The sequence below is a fragment of the Callospermophilus lateralis genome, chromosome 8 (genome assembly GCF_048772815.1).
Source record: "Callospermophilus lateralis isolate mCalLat2 chromosome 8, mCalLat2.hap1, whole genome shotgun sequence".
NCBI lineage: Eukaryota > Metazoa > Chordata > Mammalia > Rodentia > Sciuridae > Callospermophilus > Callospermophilus lateralis.
In genome coordinates, this window is record NC_135312.1 from 113018518 (window position 1) to 113045393 (window position 26876).

General features: G+C 46.1%; 1 protein-coding gene across 1 annotated transcript in view; it reads right to left on the reverse strand.

Annotated features, from left to right (window-relative positions):
* Fhdc1 (FH2 domain containing 1) overlaps positions 1-15001 on the reverse strand; it is a 32213-nt gene extending 17212 nt beyond the window's left edge. The window contains exons 1-3 of the mRNA XM_076864769.2: positions 14432-15001; positions 6494-6555; positions 5913-6015 (exon numbers count right to left, since the gene is read on the reverse strand). Of these exons, the coding sequence (XP_076720884.2) occupies positions 5913-6015; positions 6494-6555; positions 14432-14926 (660 nt within the window). The 5' untranslated portion in view covers positions 14927-15001. The remainder of the gene's footprint in view (positions 1-5912; positions 6016-6493; positions 6556-14431) is intronic.
* Between the last annotated feature and the right edge of the window lie 11875 nt (positions 15002-26876).

Sequence of the window (26876 nt, forward strand, 5' to 3'; positions counted from 1 at the left end):
TAGAACACTGATGAGCAGAGAGCCTGGATTTGATTAGCTCATGCTGTATACACATATCACACTGAACCCCACTAATACGTATAACTAACACATCTTAGTCAAAAATAAAATAAAATATTTTAAAAAGATTCCCCGCTATGAAAAGTCCAGTATGCACCATAGCATTTCCATTTCAATAAATTTTAAAAAGGGTATCCATGACCCCCAATTTCCCATGCACACACCTACTACCCACTCAGGAAAAAGATGAAAGCCCCTCACACACTAGGCAGCAGCCCCCAGGTGAATGCCACTTTCTTCTGCTGCTCATTGTTATTACCCAAAATATATATGCATTGCTCTTATAAAAAATCATGCTAAATGAAATTTTTAAACACACAAATATTCCTCCCACCATAATAAAACAAAGAAGAAGCGTTCTGACATAGGTATATAGCCCAACAGCTAGCAGGAGGAGGTGTAAGCAAAGAGAAAGTTCTCCAAATTCATCACAGAGAAAAATCATGCCTTCCCCACACAGAAAACTGATTGAGCCAACGGTAAAACCACTTCTAAGGCCACTGTTAATAGAGCCTTCCAACAAAATTCTTTATGGTAAGTAGTACCTTAGTACTCTTGGTAAAGTATACAGTCTGTCTTTGTAGGTACCTGTTGCCTGTAAGTACCTACTACTTTAAAATTCTTTTTTTTTTAATGCTGGATTGAACCCAGGACCTTGTGCACACTAATCACACTTTCTTACCAAGGAACTACACCCTCAGCCCTATTATTCCTTATAAAGCTTACTCTCTTCCATTCCCTAAATTATGATTAATAATATGATTTTAAGTCCTTTCAAAAAATAGAAAAATAGGACATTCAAAAACAGACAAGTATTTTTCAAGCCAGGCACAGTGCTGCATACATATAATCCTAGAGACGCAGGAAGATTGCAAGTTCAAGGCTAGACTTTGTAACTTAGTGAGACGCCGTCTCAAAATAAAAAAACAAAAAGGGCTGGGGATATCGCTCAGTGGCTGAGCATCCCTGGGTTCAACCCCCGGTATCAAAAAAAAAAAAAAAAAAAAAAAGGTATTTTCAAAGATCTACAAACTGAAACATCTACTTTAATCATTTGAAAATATAAAATGTAACAGTGCAAAGTCACATCCTAGTGTTATGTCTGATTTTTAAGACTTCTTTTTCTTTTTCTTTTTTTAAGTGGTACAGGGGATCCCAAGGCCTCATGAATGCTATGCAAATGCTTATCACTGAGCTACACCCTCCACCTTGATTTATTTTTATTACTTATGTTTTTTTGCAGTACTGGGGACTGAACCCAGGAGCACTTTACTACTGAGCTACATCCCCAGCTCTTTTTATTTTGCTTTGAGAATAGGTCTCCCCAAGTTGCCCAGGCTGGCCTTAGACTTGAAGTCCTCCTGCCTCAAGTTCCTAAACTGCTGGGATTACAGGCATGCACCACCCACTACACCTAGCTGCTTTTTTTTTTTTTCCCCAACAAGTAGAAAATACCCATTTGTAAAACTGCATCTGCCTTACCAACAGAGCTACAAAGTGAATTTACCATTTTTAGCCTTCACAAATGTCAGGGCACAGGCACTTCTGGTTTAGCTAAACCAAATCTGTGGCTGGTTTCTGAACTAAGAAATCCCTAGGATGAATTCTGATCCCTTCTGAAACAGAGTCTAACAAATTGCTATATATGGCCAGGGGCAGAAGGAGGCTGTGCCTTTTGCAAAGATCCTATATGCAGCACGTACAAAGCTTCTGGAAATAATGGCACAGATTTTAGTCTGAAGTGTAAGAACAGGTCATGCTAAGTAAACTTGGTAAATACTTCCATTAAACATGTGCTAAACTGTATCTGAGCAATGAGGAATCCCCATCACTCATGTCAAAGGCTAAAATGTTTATAGATTTCAAGAAAATGGTGACAGAAAGACAGTCTTATTTATGCCAGGTGTACAGTCCCTCGTTCTATTTCAAAAAGAGATTTATGTTCATTAAAGGGATTATTGCACCTTCCCAACGGTAGGGAAGTAAAAGAGAGGTGAACAAACCCTATAATTATTATGCATTCTCGTCATTATCAAAAAGCATTTATTAAACACTGTTAGGCATAATTTTGTTGGCTGGGCCAAGAGACTCTCATTAGGACTCTGGATGGGCCCAGTTTCTGTCCTATTAGCAAGAGCACGCTCCTTATGTTCTCAAGCTTGAAGTGGCAGGACTCCCCACAAATGCAACTACCTGACAGAAGACCCTCCGCTTCCTCCCTGCCATCCCCTCCTAACAGCAGCAGAGTAAATAAAGAAAGAGCAAATGAACACGTCCAGGTGCTGGGGTGTAGCTCAGTGGAAGAGCACGTGCTTGGCAAGAGCAAGGCCCTGGGTTCTATCCCTGGCACTGGGAGGGGGGCCCGGAGAGGGGGAGACCAGAGGAGGCAACTCAGCATCTCCCAGAGAACACAGAAAGTTTCCAGCACCTTCCAGCCCTGGACCCTGACACTGAGATGGTAGAGGAAGGGCTCGCCAGGCTCGGTGGGGGTGGCCCATGCCCCCTCCCACCCCCCTCTGGGGCACGGGAACAGCTGGAGCAGAGCCCTCGGGTGCGTTCACTCCTGGACCCACCTTGCTCTGCAAGTGTTAACCACACACTGGAGGAAAGATGAACAAACACGTCAGAGAAAAGATTTGTGAAGGGCAGAGAAATTCCTGACAACAAATTAACCTTGGCTTGGCTGGCTGGCTCCTCCACTGAGAAGGCAGGAGAGAAAAGGGCTGTTTCCGCTCATAATTTCCAGCCTGCTGATAAGATTATAGCATTATTCGAATGACACTCACACCAGGGCCCTGTGACAGCAGGTGATGAAGAGGCTGGGAGGCCACAGGGTGCAAGGCACAGCTTTGACAACCTTTGCCCTTCCTTCCTCAAGGGAGGTGGTGGAGGGCCGCTGCAGGGCCAGAGGGATCAGGGTTTAAGTGCACCTCTCCTCTAGGGCCCAGCAGTCACGGGACACCGTCTAGCCCGTGAGAGCCCCGGCTTCTCGTTTGTAAAATGAGGAAGGAGTCTGTTAAAATGTCACTGTAAGATTTAAATGAAAAGATATATAAAATAATCACAACTATCATTGATTGACCTCCTGTGTGTGCCAGGTACCGGGCTGAGCTGAGCACTTTAAATACACTGCCACTTCATTTCATTTTGCTATGTCTGAGCCGGGTGTGGTGATACATGGGGGGTTGGGAGGCTGAGGCAGGAGGATCAAAGTCAGCCTCAGTAACTTAGAGAGGCTCTAAGCAACTTAGTGAGACCCTGTCTCTAAATAAAATATAAAAAAGGGCTGGGGATGTGGCTCAGTGGTTAAGCACCCCTGGATTCAATTCCTGGTACCCCCCCACCAAATAATAATAATAATAATAATAATAATAATAATTATTATTATTATTATTATTATTATTATTTTGCTGTGCCTGTGCCTGGCACATAGGACATTCACTAAAGGTTCAGTCCTATTAGTGCTGAAAATGAGCCCAGAATGTCACACTGCAGCCTTACTAAATGTGGTTACACACACACTTATGCATTTATAAGCATATTTCTGCCACATTCCTAAATCTTCTTTGCTCAGCCTTTTGCCTCTTCCCTGGCCTCATCCTCATCCTCCAACATCCAGGGAACGAAAGATTTGGCTCTGAGTCTGGGTGGTGCCAGGGCCACAGAGTGTTTGTACCAAGGCAATTTGTCCTTGGTGGGGGCATCAGTCACAGGGTGGCTTCAGCTTTCTCTGACAGCACAGATCCCAGAGTGTTTAGGGAGGGGCATCATCCTGGGGACTGTCAGGGTGGGGAGGAAGCTCCCAGCTGAGCGTGGAGGGTGTGGTGAGCCAAGCCAAGAGTCAGTGATATAAACAAGAAGTGGGACTGAGGGTGGCCCTGCAGCAGGAGGGTGGGGGGAGAGACAGCTGAGGTCTGGTCCCTTGGCTGCAAAGATGGCTGGGGAGCCCCGGCCAGTGTCCTACTTCAGTTGGCTAAGTGTCAGGGCAAGAGGGCCTGGGGGACTCTGGCAGACCTGGGGTGGGTTTTCCTCATCTGGTCCTTAACATCCTTCCTTTCTAATTAGATCCTACATTCAACTAAAAAATTATTTTCTCAAAGTTTTAAAAAGAGTTCTTTAAAAATGCGAGGGGTTTGACAGCTCATCTGCTTCTTTGAAAAGCCCCTTTGCATTTTCTAATCACTTTTTGAATTTTAAATGAGAGATGAAGATGTTAACTAAAATCAGGTTCCACCTCCCACCTCTTCGTGGCAGGAAGGCGGCACCCTCCCCCACGCCCAGCTTAATCATTTAGTTAGACCTTCAGAGCGTTTCACAGGCACTGTCAAATTTGATTCTTGCTTAAAAGAAACAAAACCAAAAACCAATGAGGTCAGTTAGGAGGGGGTATAGAAAGCAGTCCTAAGGAGGAGTCAGGGAAAAAGCCCAAGCAGGAATAATATTTCGAAAGCAAATAAATCTCTTTTTGTTTTGCTTTTTTTTTTGCAGTGCTTGGGATCAAATTCAGGGCCTTCTGCATGCTAAGCCAGTGCTCTACCCCTGAGTTGCATCCCTGGCTGGAAAGCAAATAGATCATCTTAAAACTCACATTAATTAAGTTCTATTTTTCATCAAAAATAAAGGAAAATATCATCACGGATTTGGAAGGTTTTATAAAATTATTCTATTTCTTCCTATCAAGCACCTAACAAAGATTTACCAAAAAAAAGAAAGAGAGAGAGATTAAGGACTGTTGAGTGTGCCGTGAATTAATCTGGAGTTAGGTTAATTATACTTAATTTGCAAACAAAAAACTTGAGGTAAAGAGTGAGCCTCAGATTATTAGAGATACCCAGATAAAACTAGAATCTGGTTACCCACTAGTCTACACTTGGCATTAACTGAACATCAACCAATGTAAAAGAAAAAGCACAGTTTTATCTCTTTTCTTGTTATTAACGACATTAAAGTCAAGCTCCATGAATTATGTCTGGGAAAAGGAGTTGGGTTGAGGAAGGGGGACCTAGCAGTCTGGGTGAAAAGAATAATTTATACAAAAGTCATCTCTTTTCCTTATAAAAAACATCACCCTTTATTTTTACTTACATAGAAAATATATTTGTCAGATTCTATGCTATTTTATTTAAATGTTTATGAGCACATGTGTAATTTCCTATTGAATTTTTCATCAAAAATAAAGGAAAATGTCATCACGATTTTGGAAGGTTTTATATATAAAATTATGCTGTTTCTTCCTGTCAAGCACCTACCCACTCAATAATTAAGTTAATTTGATCCAAACAAAATAAATAACCTTTATATTATGGTACTTTTAGCTACCACAGCAATTTCTACTTTTCACTAAATTAGGTAGACATGATGTACTAACAGTTCACACAGCTCTCCTAATTACAGAGCATCTTCCAAAAATGACTATTTCCTTTTTCTCTTTTTAAAAAGTCTATGTATTATAAAATAACCCAGGTTCACCCTAGGCAAATGTCATCTTTAGACAATGGAAAAGAAAACTCAGAAATTTATTGCGCTCCCATGTGCCAAGCACCAAGCTGGGTTTAGTGATCTCGCAGCCCAGTGAGGTAAGGGTCATTATCCTCGTTTTACAGGTGAGGAAACTGAAGTTCACAGGAGTCATGGACCTTGCCCAAGGTTCCCCATAAGGTATGGCCTGATCTGAACCAAGAGACTCTGACTCTGTAGGCCTGGCTGTTTCTGTTGGGTCACCTTTTATATTTATGGGGGAAACTCTGGCTCTGGGCAGAAGAGTGCCCTTCCCACGTGAGTTCTGACACACGCAGAAACGCCAAGATCTTCTCGTCATTCTTCACACCCAAAACACACGCTAAATTCCTTACCTCTTCCAACTCTGGCAAAAGCTTCAGAAATTCTCGCAACGTCTCGGATCCGTAATGCTCACTCTTTCCTTGATGAATATCTTCCACAATGGACTGAGGAGACCTTGAAAAGATAACATTCCATGTCACGTGCTTGGAGTGTCAAGAGGGAACAGGCCTGTGGAAATCAAAACACATCGCCTCCACCCTCCTTCCCATCCCAGCTCCCTCCCAGGTTCCTGGAGTCGTCTTTGGGGGAAGTAAAACAATCCCCTTTGGCTTCCCCAGAACTCCTCCAGAGCCCCCTCCTCAGTCCAGTCTCCACTAAAGGAGCAACACTAAAGATGAATCCAGAACTTCCATGACACAACTGGCCTGAACGGTCAGTCCTGGCAATTCTCCTGACTTCAAGCAACTAGATCACGCTTTGACAGACACTAGCGGGCTCATCAAGCATTGCGTCTAAAAAGGACCAGAAGGTGTGCGGAATGTCTTTCACTCATATTAGAAGTTGAACTTGAGCTGGGTCCCACCCACAGACTTTGATGTTGACAGCCTGGATACACATGACTAAAGCTAGAATGTGCGCAAAGAGATCTTACTTCTTAAATTGCTTAAGAAATATCCCAATGTTCATGTTCCGTTTTGCATCTAAGATGGTAATCTGGAAAAAAAATAGAGAAACAGAAGATTATTAAAGTACAAATAAAAAGAGGAAAGAAGAGAATCAAACGCTGTCAAGATACAATACTAATAAAAGAATAATTACCAACTCATCAATCTAGTGATTAATAAACTTAACAATTTTATGAATATATTATTGATATTATCATCTTTCCAAACTTTCTACCCTATATTTTTAAAATATAATAATGATTTTAATATTACATAGTTTTTAATATATGACATATCTCACAAGGTAGGGTACCTTTTGATATAAATAAAATATGATAAAGCTATTCTAATGTATCAGATTTAGGCTGCAATATTTAAACTGTTCAAAATTAATAATATGGTAGGATGTTATCAGACTAGAAATTAGAATCTTTTTCTTTTTCTTCTTTTTGGTTGCTGAATACTGAACCTATTTCTATCTCTGGAGGTAAATGCATGGAGGAAAAATAATGATGACAATTTTTTCCATTTGTTTTTTGGTAGAGGGAGACTAGTTAAAATAGGAATGTTGTTACAATCCTTTTCCTTTCCAAATGTATGTGATTCATTGTGAACAAAAGAGAATCAGGTTTCAGACTAAATCTCTGGGTCTGCTTCTACGTTCATAAGCAACAGTGAGACTGGAGACTGTCAACCTACGTTAATGTCACTTCCTGGCTATAAGGTTAAATTTTTACAGGAGTATGGGTGCCTTCTTTTGAAGACTAATCTTAAACGATCACATTATCTACCAACCTAGGGGTTTACGTCGTGTTAACATGATCACCTGCCGGCCATAAAATAAACCCCTGAGTTAAAAGGACAGAATCCTACCCAGGGATCGCAGTCCAAGTTCAGTGTGAAGGGAGAGGACGGAAAGGGGGAGAATTCTTCCTGTCAGACTCAACAAGCTTTAAGGAGGAAAGTTGGTACCAAAGAGAGGAATTTCAATTTACAAAAACAGAAAATCACGCGTTTACTGTAGGTCATAAATTGAAAGATCACAAGCATGAGCATGCATATTGATATAATTATACACACATCTGAGAAACTTCCATGCATTCACTTCTACCTACGATGGAGAGAGAACTCGTTTTATATTTCTCTAATGAAATCAATGCCTCCTGCTATATTTAACCCTTGCCTTAAGCATCCTCCCACCCCACGGCTCCAAGCCCCACCCTCATCCTGTTGGCCCCTCAACACTCTGGGGGTCTGTACAGTTGGCTGAGGTCCATAACCATTGTTGCTGGAAAAGCGATGGAGAAAATTACTCGTATTATCCCTATTTGACAGATAAGGAAACTGAGCCTCAGAGATAACATTTTACAACTTCCCTAAAGCGGTACTGGCATAAAAGTGCTAGCCTGGGTCTCTCCGATTCCTTTTCACTGTAGTTTCTGTTTTAGTACCAGTGGGCTTCCTACAAAGTCCCAGTCCCAATGGGAAGCTTTCCACAGAAATGGGGGCATATTTGTAGAAATTTGCCATCCACAGTGCCTGGCGAAGTCCCCTGGTGACCCCAGAGTTGTGTCTGTGGGAATGCTCAGGTACACATTCTCAGCAGGTAAGACAGCCTCCAGGGGCGCAGCCCACCATGCTCCACCCAGGGTAGCCATGGCTTGGAGGAGCAGTTGACTCCACAGCGCTGGCTGTGTTTCAGGAACCGGTCACCAGTTCCTAAGGAAAAACCCAGGCTGGCCTTGACCGAGTACCTTTCAGAGAAAACAAAGCCCTGCGTGAAAATGAGACAACTGATAATATCCCGGGACAGTCCTGCTCTCTCCAGGCATCCTCAGGTTTGCCTAGCGCCTGAGAAGTCTCTTTCTCCTACCTTATCACTCCAGCCTTCTAAGCACTGTTGTAAAAGTGTTTGTTAAAAGTCCTTAAAGACAGTTATCACCCCACGCCACGTGTAAATCAGCTTATCTCACTCCCCAAACACTGGCTGTCTCAGAGCTGGGCCATTCAGCAATGAATCCATTTGGGATTGGGTGATGATGTTTTGGAATCATTCAGAGAGTGGAATCTGTACCTGGGATCCCACCTTGTTGGCTGTACAAATTGCCCCCAAATAGGGATGAGGCAACTCAGCCAAGGGCACTGTTGCCCATCCCTCCCACCAGCTCCAACTGACTCATAATCTACTCTTCTGGACACACCAGGGTGTGTAGATGGGGCTGATGAACCCAGAAGTCAGTGCTGCACCAGCAGTTCAGGAGATGCACAACAGAGTCCATCAGCTCTCCCTGCAGAAGAGTGAGAACCCGGCAAGTGCCCCCTGCTCACTTCAAGGATCTCCCACTAGATTGTGAAAGGGACCTGGCTTTCAGTAACAGTGCTCCTGAAACTGCCAGGATGGCCTGGGTTGTGGGACGTCCTCTGAGGCACTGAGTGAGCAGCGCATGCTGTGCAGGGCAGGGTGTATGCTGTCTGAGTGGCTTCATTCCACCTCTTGCTAAAGCTTTGGAATGAGATCACCCGGTTTCTTCTGCTGCCATTCTTGCAGCTTCACCTGCCATCAATCCATTGCAAAATCTGTCTCCCATATCCTCCACAGGAAGAGGAACGTGTTTAAGTTGAAGTAAATGACAAATAACAACATTCTCTATTGAGAACTTTTTTTTTTTTTTTTTTTGTACTGGGTATTGAACCCAGGGGCACTTCACCACTGATCCACATCCCAGCCTGCCCACCCTCCCTCTCCCCCCCACTCTCTTTCTTTCCTTTCTTTCTAAAGAAACAGGTTGTTGTTAACTTGTTTAGGGCTTTGCAAAGTTGTTAGGGCTGGCCTCAAATTTGTGCTCCTCCTGCCTCAGCTTCCTGAATTGCTGGGATTACAGGGTGCACCACCGCACCCAGCTATTGCAACCAATTTTAAGTGTTCAATTTTAAGTGCTTTTAAGTACCCCCACCTTGTGCAACCATGACCAACATCCATATCCAGAACTTTCTCATCTTGCAAAACTGAAGCTCTGTGCCCATTAAAAACTTACTTCCCATACCCTGCCCCAGTCCCTCTCTTTTCAATCTGAGTCTGAGTACTCTAGGTGCCTCTTATATGCAGAATCATACTTTGCCTTTTTTTTTTTTTTTTTTTTTGGTACCGGGATTGAACTCAGGGGAACTCAACCACCACTGAGCCACATCCCCAGCCCTAGTTTGTATTTTATTTAGAGATAGGGTCTCACTGAGTTATTTAGTGCCTCACTTTTGCTGAGGCTGGCTTTGAACTCATCATCCTCCTGCCTCAGCCTCTAGAGCCGCTGGGATTACAGGCATGTGCCACAGCGCCCAGCTATACTTTGTCCTTTTATGACTAACTTATTTCACTCAGCATAATGCCCTCAAGGTAGAAAAAGAAACTTATAAAATTACTTCTGTTTCAATAATTCAAAGGTGGCTCCCTTATCCTAACACTAAATAGTGGCCACTTCAAATTCTGTAAGGCAAAAACTTTAAAAAAAGTTTTCCTCTATCCAGATACAGAACTAGCATTTGGTCTTTGATGGTTTTTTCTTTTCTTTCTTATTTTTGATACCAGGAATTGAAGTTAGGGGCACTCAACCACTGAGCCACATCCCCAGCCCAATTCTGTATTTTATTAGAAAAAGGGTCTCACTGAGATGCTTAGCGCCTTGCCATTGCTGAGGCTGGCTTTGAACTCACAATCCTCCTGCCTCAGCCTCCTGAGCCGCTGGGATTACAGGCTTATACCACTGCTCCCAGCGGTTTTTTATTTTCTTTGTGGCTGGCTGTCAACTAGAAACAGTTGCTCATCCCACTTTAGGAGACAAATTGAAACTCCCGTTGAAGCACCTTAAAAAATAATAAAAATTTTGAATATTCTATGTCATTCTCCTTCTGGTTGAGAGCAGATCCCAGAACTTCAGAACACAGAGGGATCATCACAGCAGTTGAGGAGGAATGACGGATCCCTGAATCGCAGTGTAGGAGAATAAAATGTCACTGCTCATAAATTTACAGGAAGCAATCATCCTTCTGTCCTTCCCTCCTCCTCTTCTCTTATTCCAGCTGGAGATTTTATTATTTTCTATATGGTCCTCGTACGTTCAGTGTCATGCTCCTGACATCACAAGTGAATGACAGCAGGTTTCTCAATATTTGCTTTTTCTTGGGGAATCCTCATTTTGATCTGCTGTCACCTCAGAAGTGTGTCTGCTCCCTTGGTCCAGCTGACTATTCCACCACCTTTTGTTTCCTTTGGAGGATACTAACTGGCCAAGACATACAGCCTTAAGGGGTGGTCAACTTGCAGAGGGAGACACAATACTATTAAGGGGACCAACCAAGGGACATCTGTGACAGATGGACAGGAATCTGGCATCTTCTCATGGGATAAGATCAGCAAACTCTGAAAAAAAAGGTGAGTCTGAAACCTTTTATTATGATCCCCAGTAATATATCTGTGTTATCTTCAATTACTTTATTACAGTTTAATTACCATTGTACCATCACATCTGTAATCGGTCTCAGGTTAATTTTTAGGTAACAAAGATATAAGGATGGAACTATTTCATAACCTTCTTCCCTCTATTAAATGTTCTAATTTGCTACTGTAAGTGTAGTTCTATGTTCAGCCATTCCCAAACCCAAATCTTCCCTATCTTCCAGCAAAATCTCCTTCTGGGGTGGAATGGAACTTATTTGTAATGCTTTAGAAACCCTTTAAAGTATAAGCCAATTGCATAATGTCAGCTGTTTCTGTGGGAGGTCATTACCCTGTGAGGGGACATAATCTGATCCTCTGCACGTCTGAACCTCGAGAATCACGGCCTGTGTTGAAACGTGTTGATGCCTTGATCCTAAGCTCAGGACCCATCCTCTGCTGAACACGCTGTTCAATGTTCTCCTGTTTGCCTGGACGGAGGGTGAGGACTGTTACTTTTGACCCTGGACTCCACTCACTGCAGGGTGAGTTGGAAGGTTTATTGCTGATCTGATGTCAGATTACAACTCTGTTGAGTTATAACTTCTCTAGAAGAAAATCTAATGAGAAAAATAACATGCATCCTGTTCTTTCACTGAAAAAAGTATCTCTAATACTTCCGGCTGTATTGGAGAAAACACGAAAAACAGAAAATCATGCTGGATATCCTTCAAGTGCCAATGTTACCTAGCATGAACTTAAATAGGTCAATCTAAACTACTTATACCTGCACACTAAAGAGCTGAGGAGTTAAGATTATCTTGTGATACTCAGTCATGCTGATTTAATTTTCCTTTATGGTCTGCTGCCGCTCAGAGTAAGACCAACAAGGGTTGCAAGTACAGATCTTGCTGGGTGCGGTGGCACACGCCTGTAGTCCCAGCAGCTCAGGAGGCTCAGGCAGGAGGATCATGAGTTCTAAGTCAGTCTCATCAATCTAGCAAGGCCCTAAGCAACTCAGCGAGACCCTGTCTCTAATAAAATATATATTTTTTAAAGGGCTGAGGATGTGGCTCAGCCTGGTTAAGCACCCCTGGGTTCAATCCCCCAACCAAAAAAAAAAAAAAATACAGATCACATACCTGTATGTACTTCAGTGTTATTCACACAAGGCAGAAGCAACCCAATTACCCACCGATGGATGAATGGATCAAGAAAGGTACAGGCGTACAATGAAATGTTATTTGGCCTTAAAATTCTGAAAAATGCGACAACATGGATGAAACTTGAGGACATCGTGCTAAGTGAAAGAAAGCAATTACAAAAAGATGACACTAAATGGGGTCCTGAGGGGAGTCAAACTCAGAGAGAGTGGAGTGGAGTTGCCAAGAGGGAGCGCAAGGCGGACCTGGGAAGCTTCGTCTGACAGGTGCAGAGTTTCAGCTTTGCAAGTTGAAATAACACCGGACGGATGATGGTGAGGGACACACAATAGTGTGGATGTCCTTAAGGCCACTTAACTGTAGGCTTACAATGGTTAAGGCGGCAGAGCTTCGATGTGTTTTGCAATTAAAAGTATTTTAGGGCTGGTGCTGTGGCTCAGCGGCAGGCAGGGCACTTGCCTAGCATGTGTAAGGAAGGCCCTGGGTCTGAACTGCAGGACCACCAAAATAGATAAATAAAATTAAATTAAAATTAAACTATTTATAAAACCACTTTTAAAAACAGAAGGTCAAGAAAGAAATGGGGCTCAAAAAAAAGAAAAGTAAAAACGTACATAGGGTCCAGCTGTGGAGGTAAGCAAAGAGAAAGATGTTTTTGCCTGAATTTTACATCTGGCCTGGAAATGGCCGTTTCTGCTCCTGCCACAGCTGGGGAAGGATCCGCACCTGTGTCTCTTTCCTCCCCCTCTCAGCGGTTCTCAATCTCTCTTCAATTCACAAACATAAAGCAGCCCATTCCCCTCCCTGGAAGGCCTTGAAATGCTGCAGTCCACAAAGGGCCAGCTGCTCTGGGGTGGCTCCTCCCCAGGGACCTGGCGCTAAATCCTGGTCCAGGCTCTTAACTGAGACACATCCCATCTCCACATGCAGCCCTCCAGTGGCTACTTCAGGATCCTGGATCTCAGCAAGGACAGCCAGGACCACTTACAATAAAGAACCTCTGTTGGGGCTGGGGCAAAGGCCAGGGTACTAAGGAAGTGACTTCTTGCTCCTTCCAATGCTGAAAGGACACTTTAACAAATAAAGGGACTTTGCATAAGAGGAAGAGGCAGGAAGCACAGCTGGCACCACGGTTCTCCTGATGAGTTCCTTCTCCAGTTTATTTTACACCTAAAGCTCCTAATCCCAGTGTTCCCAGCCTTTCATAAAAAACCAACTCTTGGAGACCTCAACAGGGGATCACGCAACCAGCTTTCAGGGCCCCCAGTGAGCCAAAAGGAGGAGTTATGCTCCTGAGCCAGAAAGAGAAAAGAGGCCAATAGTGTTGGCTCAAGAATTCAATAATGCATAGAGCGAATGCTTCATCGGGGCCCTGCCCACTCTCTTATCTAGTCACCTCCATCGCTGACCTATTTTTCTCTGCTCCTTTACAACAGATTAAACAATGAAGGATTTATGTTGTGTTGCCTCTCTCCCGCCTCTTTCCCTTTCTCCCTCTCCCTCCACTCGCTCTTTCCTTCCTTCCTTCCTTCAAAGCCTTCTTTCCTTTTAATCTCTGACTTTCTAATTTCTCCTAGCAAGGAAAGGGACTGGCTTTCTTGTTTCTAAGCTGAGAGTACTGACAAATATAATTTTTGGTTGAGTTTCTATACTGAATGGTGGTGAGTTAATATCTTATAATTTAATAGCTTTTATTTCCTCTCAAAGTAAGGCACTGAGTGTGAACTGGAAATACACTTCTTTACAAAATCTACCCGGAAAGAGCTTTATGCTTTGGCTCTCTGGAAATCTCTCTTCCACAATGGTCAGAATTTAATTCCAATATTTGAGGAATAATGGCCATCCCAAACCACGTGTTGAGGGAAACTGCAGGGGAAAATCAGGGTAAAATGCTAGCAGTTGATGTCATTTAACAAAAGGCTCTTGATCCAGTTCATCCCAGATAACCAAGTTCAGGAGCCCATATTTTTGTTTCAATGAAGACTAACAATCCTGGACTCCGGCAGAACTTCTCCACCCAGGAAACCATCCCAGATGTGCTAGAGACAGGGCAGTGCTCAGAGGCCAGAGACCAAGGCCCCTAACTAGCATGCTCTCTGCATGAGGTCACAGTCCCCGGGGATGTCTGGGAGGACGCAGCATGCACGCTCTCAACACTTTTCCACTGCTGGCTCAGAGTCCTCATATGAGGCTCTCTCCATCATCTCCAGGCCACATCCCCTTGCCTTCTCTTCCTTCTCAGTGACATTTGGCAACTGTTTGAAACACGCAGGAATCCTATCTCGAATGCAAACCAACTGGGTATGTGGAGGACTGCCCCCCCCCATTCTTACCTCTTCCCGAGCGTCCCTGAAGGATGAATTTAAAGGTCCTCCTCTCCTGGGGAGGCAAGACTTGGTGGTGTCTTCCTGCTGCCCAAAGAGCTCCTCGATCGTCCTGGCATCAATCTGGTAGTGATGCTGCTGCCTGGCGGCCAAGGTCCAGATGTTGGTCTTGCCACGAACTTGCTCCTCTGGAATGGTTTTCCAAAAAAAGCTTCTCATCCTCTTCTTACCCAGGGAACTGTAGCCATTCATGTGAGAAGTGGGGGGTGGTCCTGGAGGGGGAGGGGGGCCAGGAGGGCCCCCAGGGAGCGGAGGCGGTGGGGGAGGAGGCGGCGAGGGGGAAAGTCCTTCCCCTGAGTACAGACATGGTGGAGGCGGAGGGGGTGGAGGAGGAGGCGGAGGAGATGCTGGGGATGACTCCTGCCCAATCATGAATCCAGCTGCCGTGGCGATATTCCCATTTTCTTTATCACTGGCCAGGGAGACACAATTCATAACATGCATAGTACTGTTGCCTTCTAAGGAGATAATTCCTTGACCTTGGAGAAGCAGACACAAACATCAACCTTGTGTCATGCTTTTTTGCCAGCAAGTTGGCAGCCAGGAAAAGAGGCAAGTGTGCGGCATGTCATCTTCCAAACCTGCCAAGATAAAGCAAGTTTAAAATCTGCGCTGGCAAACGCTTTCATACCAGTTATCCCCCGCAGAGGCCAGAACCAGTACTCCTACATGGGTGGGCATTCTCGTCAAGGAAGATATCCCAAGGGGCGTTAAGAGGAACTAATACTTCTCTGAATTTGAACCAAATTGTACCAGGAAACACTGCCAAAGTAGCATCAGTTAAGTCCAATTTGGAAACCTTCCATTAATCAATACAGCGTATGTTTATTGAGAGCCTCCTATAGGTTCAGCAAGTACTGCTTGCTCTGTGAATCACTACTGGTTCACCAACTAGTTCATTCTCTTTTGGGCAATGGATACCCAACCCCTAGGGAAACTGCCCAAATTGCTGAAGCATTAGGTGTGCAGTGACCCTGCCTTTTTCCAGTCTGGACCTGTCTCCTACCAATCAGTGGGCCAAAAGGCATCTTCCACCTTGAACACAACAGGTGGGGCAGTTGGAGATGATGAAATAATGGCCTAGCTCATTTCCCCGGAGTCAGGGTCACTATGTTCCTGCTCCACTGGGTGATGCGGCCTTCCCTCAGATAGAGAAAAGAAGGCCAGGCGTGAGCATTGCACATTCTGGGTCTAAAGCAAGCCTGACTGCTTACATTACCAGACAGGTCCCTCCACCTGGCCAGAGTTCAGTGTTCTCATTTGTGAAATCAGGGGGATATGTCAAATGACCTCTAGCATCCCCTTCAACGCTGTCATCTTGCATTTGTTAAACCACTCTGTGGAAACCATTAGAACGTGTCATCTACCTGTTTTGCTTCATGACACTAGCAAAGAAGAGATACACACAAGGGCATGCTGTCCATATCACATCTGCCAAATGTGTGTCCCTTATCCACATAACTCACTCTGCTGGGTCCTCATGGACTTTTAAATGTTTGCTCTGGGGTTGCTATTGACCTGAAACTGGGTCAAAACAACTACGGTTCTTCTGATACAAGGATGCACGTGATGGAGTAGGGGGTGGGTGAAGGGAATAAGTGCAAGGTGTCAAGACAGCACCCCAACTACGGGGAGTGTGAGAAAAGGACTGCCTCCTACAGATCACAAAGGGCCAAACTTACACACAGGGCTCCTGGGTGCAGTTATCCTTTTATAGCATCAGTTGTTGGAGCCCAGACTTGATGAACCCAAGTTAGTCAAACAATGCTGGATTACCCGGGGTAAACTGTGTGATAACACTGATCAAACATTATGAGATGTTTTACGTACAGCCACATATATGTCAGCTAGGACTGGCTTGGAAGTGAGAGAGGAGACGCTAGAACCCAGGTCTGCTACTTCTTACATACTCAACCAGAGCAGAGATAGGTTACTTAACTTACATTTAGCATTTTTATCTACAAAATTAGGATGTACCTGTTTCACTGGCTTGTATAAGAAATGAGCTACTACATGCACAATTCTTACCAAGATGCCAGCTATTATTAAAAACAATCACAAGCTGCTCGTATGTATATATGATTTTCCTTTATTTTCACAGGCATTCCATTGGCTTTGAAATATGTTTGGGGTTTACAGATAAAATGCCAAGTTATCTCTGGCTGCTAAAAAATATATTTTTAAAATTCCCATTTTTGTCTATCAAAGTTTGTGGTTTATGAGATTTGTTCTTTTTCAATACTTAGTGATTGCATATTAAATTATTTCTTCCTGGGCTGGGGATGTGGCTCAAGCGGTAGCGCACGCCTGGCATGCATGCAGCCCGGGTTTGATCCTCAGCACCACATACAAACAAAGATGTTGTGTCCACTGAAAACTAAAAAATAAATATTAAAAAGTTCTCTCTCTCCCCCTCCTCACACTGTCTCTTTAAAAAAATAAAATAAAATAAATAAATTATTTCTTCATTACAAGAACAAATATTTTTATGAAACATTTGAATATTTAGGAATGCTGGGAATTGAACTCAGGTATGCTGAGTATGGGCTCTATCACAAGCTACCCCCAGGGCCCCTGAAAATTTAAGTTTCGAAAATTTCTTATAATGTAAGTAGGAAATGGCATTTCCAACTATTCTTAGGATACTCTAAAAAAGCTATTTTAGTCATTTTTAATAAAATTTGGTGGCATTAAGTACATTCACAGTATAATGCAGCTATCAGCCCTGGATAACTTCTAAATAAGAAAAGTATGTATCCAAGTTGACTTACAGTTCACTTGAGAAGCAACTGGCTTTTAGAAGGAGTTTTCATAATTATCATTAGGAGCATAACTAGGCTGTTTTCATAGCTGGCATCCCTAAAGCAATGACTCATTGTCAATTACAGTTTATAGTTATATTTGAACTCTTCTTTTTTCAAGACTGTACAGGTAATTTTGGCAGTTTATCCTTGTGCATTTTAAAATACTTCTGTACATAAAATATTTCATGTATAGAAAAACTGCAAATCCTCCAGTTCACCTCCAATTCCAGATACGCTGACATATTTATATATTATCCCTCTAAGAATGGTAATAGCTGTGGAGCAATTCAGTAGCGGAGTGCTTGCCTAGCACCCTTCAGGCCCTAGGTTCCAGCCCCAGGTGACAAGTTAAAAAAATCTCCAACCTAAAAAGTAATAAGTCATTCAGTGCTGTACACATATGTCATTAACCCCCCCCCATGCAAATGTAGAAATACTGATAGTGAGAAAGACTATACACTCAAAGTTTGTACAACATCACTTTTAACACCAAAGTGCAAAAAGGTGCACATCTTTTGAGTATTGTGTTTTGTGCAGAGGAAGTACCAAATTAAAAAAAAAAAAATGTTTTTAGCTAAGAGTCGTCACGCTTCAAACTACTGCCCCATCTCTGGAAAGAATGCTGTTTTTAAAAGTTAAAGGAAGATGTATCACATTGTTTCTAATAAGTTGTCTGGTTAATTTTTTCCCAGAGTAACACACAAGGGTCCTAGCCCCCCAACAGCTTCTCATGAATCAGTTTCACCAGTAATGATCAGCTCCGATGCTAATGCTTTTACTACCCGTTAACTTCAATAACGCTTTCCCCTCAGGCAGTATTTCCAATGTCAAAGAGGTGGTAGGCAAAGAGAGTGCAGACAGAATTCTAACTCTTTTTTGCAGTCACATGAGTTAGGAGAGAGGATACACAAAGAACAATACAGATGCAGTGTACACTCTCAGGTACACCTGGAAAACGCAGGTGAAGCCACAGCCCTGACAGATGACGCTCGCCACCTGTTTCTCACATCTTGCAAATGCCAGTAGGGACAATAGGATTAGACCTGGTTCTGTCTGGGACATGCCAAGTATCCCATCAATCTCCCGAGGATAGGCAGAGACAGGCTAGTATTTAACATCTCACCTACAATATGGGGGCCTCAGCAGCAGGGAGGATGGTTGCTGATGCTGACAAAGACTCTGCCCTGAGTCAGATGCAGAGCTGTCATGATTAGGCGCTGAAGCTGATAACTTACTTTCAAGTCCTATAGAGTGCTAACCATGACCCAGCAGAGGTGGGCTTAAGTGATGGATGCTCCAGGGGTGGAGGGCTGTAGTTCAGCTGAGCATCTTTTAATCATGTAAAATTTCAATAAGGCAATACTATGATCCTGCATTTAATCAAAAGCATTTAATCAGCAAGCAAAGGCTTAGAATGAGAATGTTGCTAGGGGTCTTCAGAGAAGCTCCCCGTGGCCTCATAACCGCTCTTTAGCACAAGCCTGCACTGTTCTGTCCTATGCTTAAGAAACATCCTGAGGTTCCATGCTCTCGAAGGGAGTGAGCAGGAGAGAAGAAAGGAGAGTATGGAGGCTTCCTCTCACTGTGCCTTTCCTGAAAGAGGGTCAGCCAGCACTGTTGTTCAGCTTGACACTCACCCCCTTGGCCAACAATAATCAAAAGGAAAACCAGTGCCAGAAAAATCTTTCTCCTGGGTCACAGATGATGTGGGGGCAGGAAGGACTGGCCCACATGCTTCTGAAGATGAACCTGGGCAGAGAGAGCCAGGTTTGGTGAGAACAATGCACACCTATTTTAGCTGGGAGAGAAGAAAGGATGGGGAAAGTTCAGATAATTCTAAAATGCAGAATTTTTGTTCTCACTGCACTTCGTCCTTAAGTCTCCTTCACCAGGACATGTCTTTCAAACCCCTTCTTAATTACTAAACAGGCAATGCCAGTCTGAGCAACCACACAGTCGATCCCACTTATAAAGTCCAATTTAGCACTCAGTGAAAGAAATCAAGAGGAGGCCAGCAATGAAAGAAATCAAGAGGAGGCATTTCCAAGACAGCGTGTGTAATCCCTCGCATCACATAAACATTCACAGCTGCCCTGACAGCAACACCCAGAGCACAAGAACGCCTTTTCTGAATGTGCACTTTCAGTTTCTTCTCATACAGTCCCAAAACCGAGGTGGAGGGGGGGAACACTTGAGTGCCAAAGGATGCTCTTGAGAGAGGGAAGGAAGCGCTAGCTACCGATTCCAGGAAGACAACGGTAGGTCAGCAAAGGGGGTCACAGACGGCCGAACTCAAGGAGTCATTTCTGTGCAAACAGATGTTTGAACACTGACACGACTTCTCGAAAGTCAATCTGGACACAGGTTTCCTAGGTCTTTGCTTGGAGAGAGGTTCACCACTTCCTCAGTCTCCAACCCGGCGCCCCCTCCCCTGCCCGAATCACTCACCAAAATGCCAATGGCTCGGTCACCTCCCTGCACAACCCCGGTTGGCAGGGGACACCTAGCCGCGCTCGTCGGGATCCCGGGGGAGCAGGGCTCCGGGGCAGCGGGGGAAACGCGAGTGGGCGGTCCCCGGCCTCGCAAGCCCCAGCGACGTCCTTATCTGGGCCTGGCGGGAGCGCGTCGCGGCACTGATAACCGCCCACAAGGGCCGCCCAGGCTCTGCGGCCGCTGCCAGGGGCCCCGGAGCCCTGGAGAGGGGCGCGCTGGACAGGGGGCCGGAAGGGCTCGACCCTCGCCTCCGCGGGGCGCCAGCGGTCGTCTCCCCTCCTCCCGCAGAAGCCACTGCGACGGCCGCCCCGCCGGCTCGCTCCTCCCCAGGTCCCTCCGGTCGGGGCGGGCCGAGGGGTCGCTCCGCCTGGCCCCGCGCCCCCCACCCACGCTGACCCGAGTGCCCGCCCCTCTGCGGGGGCCGCCGCCCAAAGCTCCCCGAGATGGGGGAGGGGGTCAACGGGGGAGGTGTCGGGGGCTTAAAGAGAAAGAGGGGTCTTCCGGTCTCGGCCACCGCTCCGGGCTACGCCCCCTCCTCGGACCTCGGCGAGTACTCTTCCCCGGGTCCCGGGTCGGGGAGAAAAACCTCGCGGTCGCGCTCCGCTCGGCCCAAAGGGAGCGGCGGAGAACCGGCGAGGAAAACGCGTAAGGGAGGCTCCCGGCGCTTCCAGCCGGGGAGGGGGTCGGGGGTTAAATCCGGACCCGCGTCCCAGACCTGGCGACGTCCCGCATCTGGAGCGTGGCGACCCGCCAGCCCACCGGTCTCCTCCTCTCACTTGCCCAAGCAAGGGGCGCCACTTGGGACGTGAACTTCCAGGGCCAGCAACCCGGAGCCAGAACCGCCGCTCCTCGGCCCGCGGCGCCGGACTCGGTCCCGCCAACCCCGCACCCACGGTCGCAGGGGCCGCTGTCGGCTGCGGGCGCGTCGGGTGCGGGGCTTCGCTCTCCCCGACGAGCAGGGACACTCTACAGTCGTGGCGAAGCTCCCTCGGCCGGCCCGGATCCGACCCGCAGGCAGCCCGCAGGCGAGCCGGTTCTCCCGCTGCAGGTCCAGACCCGCGCGTCTTCGCCTCAAGCCAAGGGTCGCCGCCCTCTGCGGCCAGGAACGGGTGGCCACCAAAGTCACCCGGGGTCGGGGACGGAAGGAGCTCGAACCTCTCGCGTCCCCTCCAGCCTTCGCGAGGAGGCAGGGGAAAGGCAGTCCGGGCGCCCCCCGCCCCCCGCCGCCCCCCGCCGCTCCGAGTCCCCGCGGCCCCACCCCGCCCCCTGGGCCGGTGGGCTCGGCGCTCACTCACCGCGCCCGCACCCGGCTCCCGCCGCAGCCTGCAGCCGCGGTCTCCCGACGCCGCCGACTCCCGCGGGTCACTGCAGGCCCCGCCGCCCCAGGACCGCGAGGGGGCAGGGCGAGGCGGAGCGGGGCGGGGCGGAGCCGCTGCCTCAGGTAACAATGCTGCGGACCGGGCAGCTCCCCGCGCCGGCCGCGAAGGGCAGCACGCCCTTTCCTGCTCGGCGGCCTCCCCCGCTCCCCTCCACCCTCTGGGCGCCGCCGACGCCGCCACCGCGCTCGCCTTCACCTGCCCCGGGCTCTCGGGTCTTGGAAGCCGCGCTCGCAAGCTGTTCCCGGCACGCGAAGACGGAGGCGGGCTGCGGAGGGAGGTCGGGGAGAGGGAGACGGAGATGGCGCGGCTTGGAGAGGAGCCGGGTGTCCTAGTGGAACGGGCGAGGGAGGCGCCACGCTGGCTTCGGAGCGGGCCAGCGGCTTCCACAAAGGAGCCTCTGCCGCAGCCTCCCGGACACCCTCCCCTGCGCACACGCGCGCGCACACACCGCACACACTTCAGCCAGCACGCACACCCTCCAGCACACTCACGCGTCCCCGCGCGCCGCAGAGCCTGTTTCTCCCTGGAGCCTTGGGCAGCGCTCGGAGGACTGTCCCGGCCCGGTGGCCGAACTTTGGCGGGCCCGAGCTTCCCCAGCGGTCTGCCCCTTCCTGGGGCCTGCCAACCTGTAAGTTTGTAGTTTTCTGGGTTTTAATCTCAATGGTGTTAACAGAGGAAACTTTGCGTTTTATTAAAAACAGAGCAGAAAGCAAAAGTCTCTTCCAGGCCTGGTTGAACGGACTGACGCGGTCTGGGGAGCGCTCCTCCTGCTCTTCACAGGGGGAAACTGAGAAATCAGTTTAATGTTTTTTTTTTTTTTTTTTGTCTTGTTTTTCCCCCCTCCAGTGACTTGTGACGCCAGGCAGTGAGAAGCGAGTCGTCAAAGAAAACTCGCGGGGCAGATGGGCTGGCGGAAGTCAGCTGCCGAGTGGGGAGGCGCCCTCTGCGGGGATGAGGTCATCGCCACCTTTGCCTCGGTGATCCCAGATAACCGACCTGGCTTTTCCAGGCTCAGGTGCCTGGGGACTTCCTCCTTCTCCACCTGGTCCCCGGTGCCTGAACCCGAAGGACAGAATTCCTCGCATGCTCCTTGGATAGAAAAAGAGGAACTAGTAATGTAAACCAAGCCACCAACCAACTAGACCCCAAACGGTGCTCGCCAGTAGCCGGTTTCTTGGTCATGGGTCAGGTGTACACTCCGAAACGGATGCTAGTAAGATCATGGAAAGGCTCGATTAAAGACAGCCCTGTGTTTTATACTGATATTAATTCCAAATGAATGTTGACTAGAGTGGCAAAAGTTGACTGACAGGGTGCCACAAGTGAGGGGCGGTTGGCATCCTCTACCTTTCTTTCCGGGCTGCGAGGGGGGTCCACACCTGCTGCCTCTTCCCACTCCTCCAGCCCTGGGTACATGGGCGCCCAGCACTGTACTGAGCATGCGCTCTGAATCAGTCACCTTAGCCCTGTGTAGAGAGGCTCACCTGTGATCCCAGCTGCTGCGAGGCAGGGGCAGGAGGATCACTTGAGCCGGGAGGTCTAGGCCAACCTGGGCAACACAGCCAGACCCCTGTCTCAAAAAAAAAAAAAAGAAAAAAAAAATCACTGAATGGTCAAATTGGGCGACCCACCCTGCCCCTCTTCCCTCTGATCTTTGTACAGGGTCCTGCCATCTGCTTTTCTGGCCTTCCCTGAGGACCCTTCTTTTCCTTTGAGGGTGGTCATAAGCCTCTTCCAAGTCTTGATCTCCCATCATCCATTATTATCCCGAGCCAATTGCCTTTCACTCCAACCTGGATGGTCCTGCTTTGGTGGGGCTTGAAGCCTACAACTTGTGAGGGAGGTTTTTAAAGCATAACAATAAAAACTTAAAAACAAATGCTGTCCTTGGAAGGGCCCAGGGAAAATAAGGGACATGGAAACTAAAACGTCAAAGCAAATTCCCTCCTTATTTTCCCACTGCCAGGGACTCTTGCTTTCATATTCTATTAGTTCTGAAGTCCGAATTCAGTATATAAAGTGTACTCATCTTTCTGCCAGAACTGATCCTCTTCCCTTCCTGCTTTACCTAAGTGTTCTTTTGAGGTTTTATGTCTTGTTTTGTTTCTGCGATTTGAACTCGGGGCCTTACTCTACTACTGAGCTATGCCAACCTAAAAGCTGGTTTTTAAAGGTCAAATGCCAGCTTTTCGTTTGGAGGTCTCTTTCTCTCTCTCAATTCCTTATATTCATGCAGTTGCCAAGTTTGCTGTTCTTTCCCAAGTGACATCTGTTAGTCTAAGCTTTATATCCACTGTCACCACACTCCCCCAATTAGAGGAAGGGAGGCCTGAGGTGTTTTGGCTGTTGGGCCATGTTTCAGGCATCTTGATTCTTACCATCCTGGAAACCCCACTTCCTGTATTTTTTTAGCCTAGGGAAGTTAAATTGGATGTCTGCACCCACTATCTCAGTAGTGTTCTTTCCCCTTCCCCTCTCTCCTCCCTAAATCCATCTTGAAACTGCTCTCAAATTACTCTTTTGTAATTTCATCACATGACCTACATGTTCACATCACAACATGTTCTATAGTTCACACGGCACCTTCAGGAAAAAGGCAGCGTTCTTCAGGCTGACGGTAGTGTTCTGCCTTCATCCCCCACAATCTGGTGGGTCCCCTTTTACACAAGCAGCATGGCATGCTGCCCCAGAATGCGTCCTGCTTGGTTGGACTCCTTTTTTTGTATTGCACACATTCAGTGGACAAAAGATACTTGAATGAAGCAAAGCACAACTCTCAAGAGTTCTTTTTTAAAATTATTTTTTAATTTTTAAAAAATTGAGACAGGTAAAAATGGGAGTTCATAACCCACTTGAATCAAAGTGTGAAATATGATGTCAAGAACTATGTAATGTTTTGAACAACCAACAATAAAAATTAAAAAAAAAAAAATTGAGACAGATTCCTTGCCATGTTCCTTACAATCCTCCTGCCTCAGCCACCAGAGCTGCTAGGATCGCAGGTGTGCACCACCACACCAGGCTAGAGTTCATATCTTGATGCGTTGGTTCTAAGGCTGCAAATCTAGAAAACAATTTATTCTTCATCTACTCATCTGCTGATTGTTAACTGTACCCTCGTCTCACCTAAGTTTGCACCTGCCAGGAAAGAGCTTCTGTCCATTCACATCATTCACATCACAAAAATGTGCCAACCTGCCACACGAGGTGGTGCCCACCTGTGATCCCAGCAGCGCGAGAGGTTGAGACAGGCAGACTGTGAGTTCAAAACCAGCCTCAGCAATGGTGAGGCGCTAAGCAACTCAGACCCTGTCTCTAAATGAAATACACAAATAGGGCTGGGGATGTGGCTCAGTGGTCAAGTGCCCCTGAGTTTAATCCCTGGCACCAAAAAATTATAATAATAAAAATAAAGTACCAACCAGCCTGAAAGCCAGAAGGCTCCTGAACCTGAGCCTGCCCGAAGCTGAGTGTGGTCGTGGGATTTACTTCCTGGCTTGGTGGTGGCTGCTGTTGCCAGTGCTCTTGAGCAGAGGGCAGTGTGGCAGCCCTCACTTTCCCAAGCAGGTCAAGCCTCTCCACGTGTGTGTACTAGTTGTGAGCGTGGCCTAGGCAACGCGGGCCTGCAGCACGTCTGTTCCCCTCCTCCCGGGGCGCTGCTCTTCCCTCCCCGGCTCTCCTTTCCATGACCTGTCTCCTTTCCCCAGTTCATTTTCTTTCTTCTTGCTTCCCTCAGTCCTGAGGAGCTCTGGGATTCTGTTGCATCAAGTATTTTGGTGTTTCTTTTCCTTTTTTAATTTGATTTTACTTTTTTCTTTTTAGTTATACATGCCAGAATAATGTGTTTTGACATATTGTACACACATGGAATATAACTTCCCATTCTTTTTAAAAAATATTTATTTATTTATTTTTTAGTTTTAGGTGGACACAATATCTTCATTTTAAATTTATGTGGTGCTGAGGATCAAACCCAGTGCCTCACGCATGCTAGGAGAGCACTCTGCCACTGAGCCCCAGCCCCAGCCCCTAACTTCCCATTCTTGTAGTCGTACATGATGTGGAGTCACACTGGTTGTGTATTCAGATATGAACATGGGAAAGTGGTGTCCATTCATTCTACTGTCTTTTCTATTCCCATCCTTCCTCCCTTCCTTCTCCCCCCGCAATCCAATGAACCCCTACTCCTCCCTCCCCCTCCCTTCACCTATTGTGAGTCAGCATCCACATATCAGAGAGAACATTCGGCCTTTCATATTTTGAGATTGCCTTATTTATTTCACTTAGCATGATAGCCTCCAGTTCTACCCATTTACCGGCAAATGCCGTAATTTCATTCTTTATGGCTGAGTAATAGTCCATTGTGTATTTATATACCACATTTTCTTTATCCATTCATTTGTTGAAGGGCACCCAAGTTGGTTTCATAGCTTAGCTATTGTGAATTGAGCTGCTATAAACAGTGATGTAGCTGCTTCACTATAGTATGCTGATTTTAAGTCTTCTGTGTATATAACGAGGAGAGGGATAATTGGGTCCATGGTGATTCCATTCCAAGTTTTCTGAGGAATCTGGATACTGCTTTCCAGAGTGGTTGCACCAATGTGTAGTCCCATAAGTATTTTGTATTTGAAACTCTCATTAGGAGCCACTATTCAAATCCTAAGCAGAAGAAATAGATTTAACATACAACACAACAGCGTATCACTTCTTTAGTTTAGCTATCATCAAAACAATTGTGCAAAATGCATCAAACTTCAGGATCTATTCTAAAGAATCCCTTGGAGTTTTTCAACAGATTTACTTGCTGAAGGAGTAACTCTATTCTTTGAGTCAACTCCAATGTGTCCACACACTGAAACCAGTTCCTTGACAATAGGAGTGAAGCAACCAATTCGTTTTAAATCTTTCTCCTTCCCTGACTCCTTTCCCTCCCCACTTCTTTCCTCCTTTCCTCCTTTGGCCTCTTTTTATGATACAGACTGAGATTTGCTTCACCTCATCTTTTCATGTTTATTCTTCTTAAAACAACATACATCTGACGAGGTCAGTTTGTCCAGTATTTAGATTATAGGTTGCATCATTACCTCTTAAAATTGGAAACTGCAGAAAGAAATGAACTGCCAACGCTACAGTTAAACAGACTCTCGGACAAACGCAAAGGCTCATCAATCCACCTTCTAGCAGCAGCCACTGCCTAGAGAAACTTCTAGACTCTGATTCGTTCAGAGGGTGGAAAGCATACAATCAATAAATCAGAAAAACTGTTACTGTCACTAGTATTGGTGTGACTTATTGGCAGAATGCAAATGTCATATTCCTGTAGTTTTCCAAACCACTTTTGAACTGACAAAATGATATTTTATTTTTGCAGGCTAAGAAATTTAAATAATAAGTGCCCTTTAAATAGAGTACAGAATGACTAGGCTCTGATCACTAAGAGGGTAAGCTTTTTTATTTTTTTATTTTCCCTGAATGCTAAGTAGTGGTTTCAGAAAGTTTTAAATAGAAAATGCTTTCACCCCAGATGGTAATATCCATGGCAGCAGCAATAGCATCTCTCTTGCCCTAAGTTCAAGTTCTTCTCAATAACAGGACCTGAAATCCAAGGCTAGCCTCGGCAACTTGGTCACAAACTAAAAAACGAAAAGGGCTGGGGATATAGCTCAGTGCCCCCAAGTTCCATTCCCAATACAAAAAAAAAAAAAAAGGTGCCTG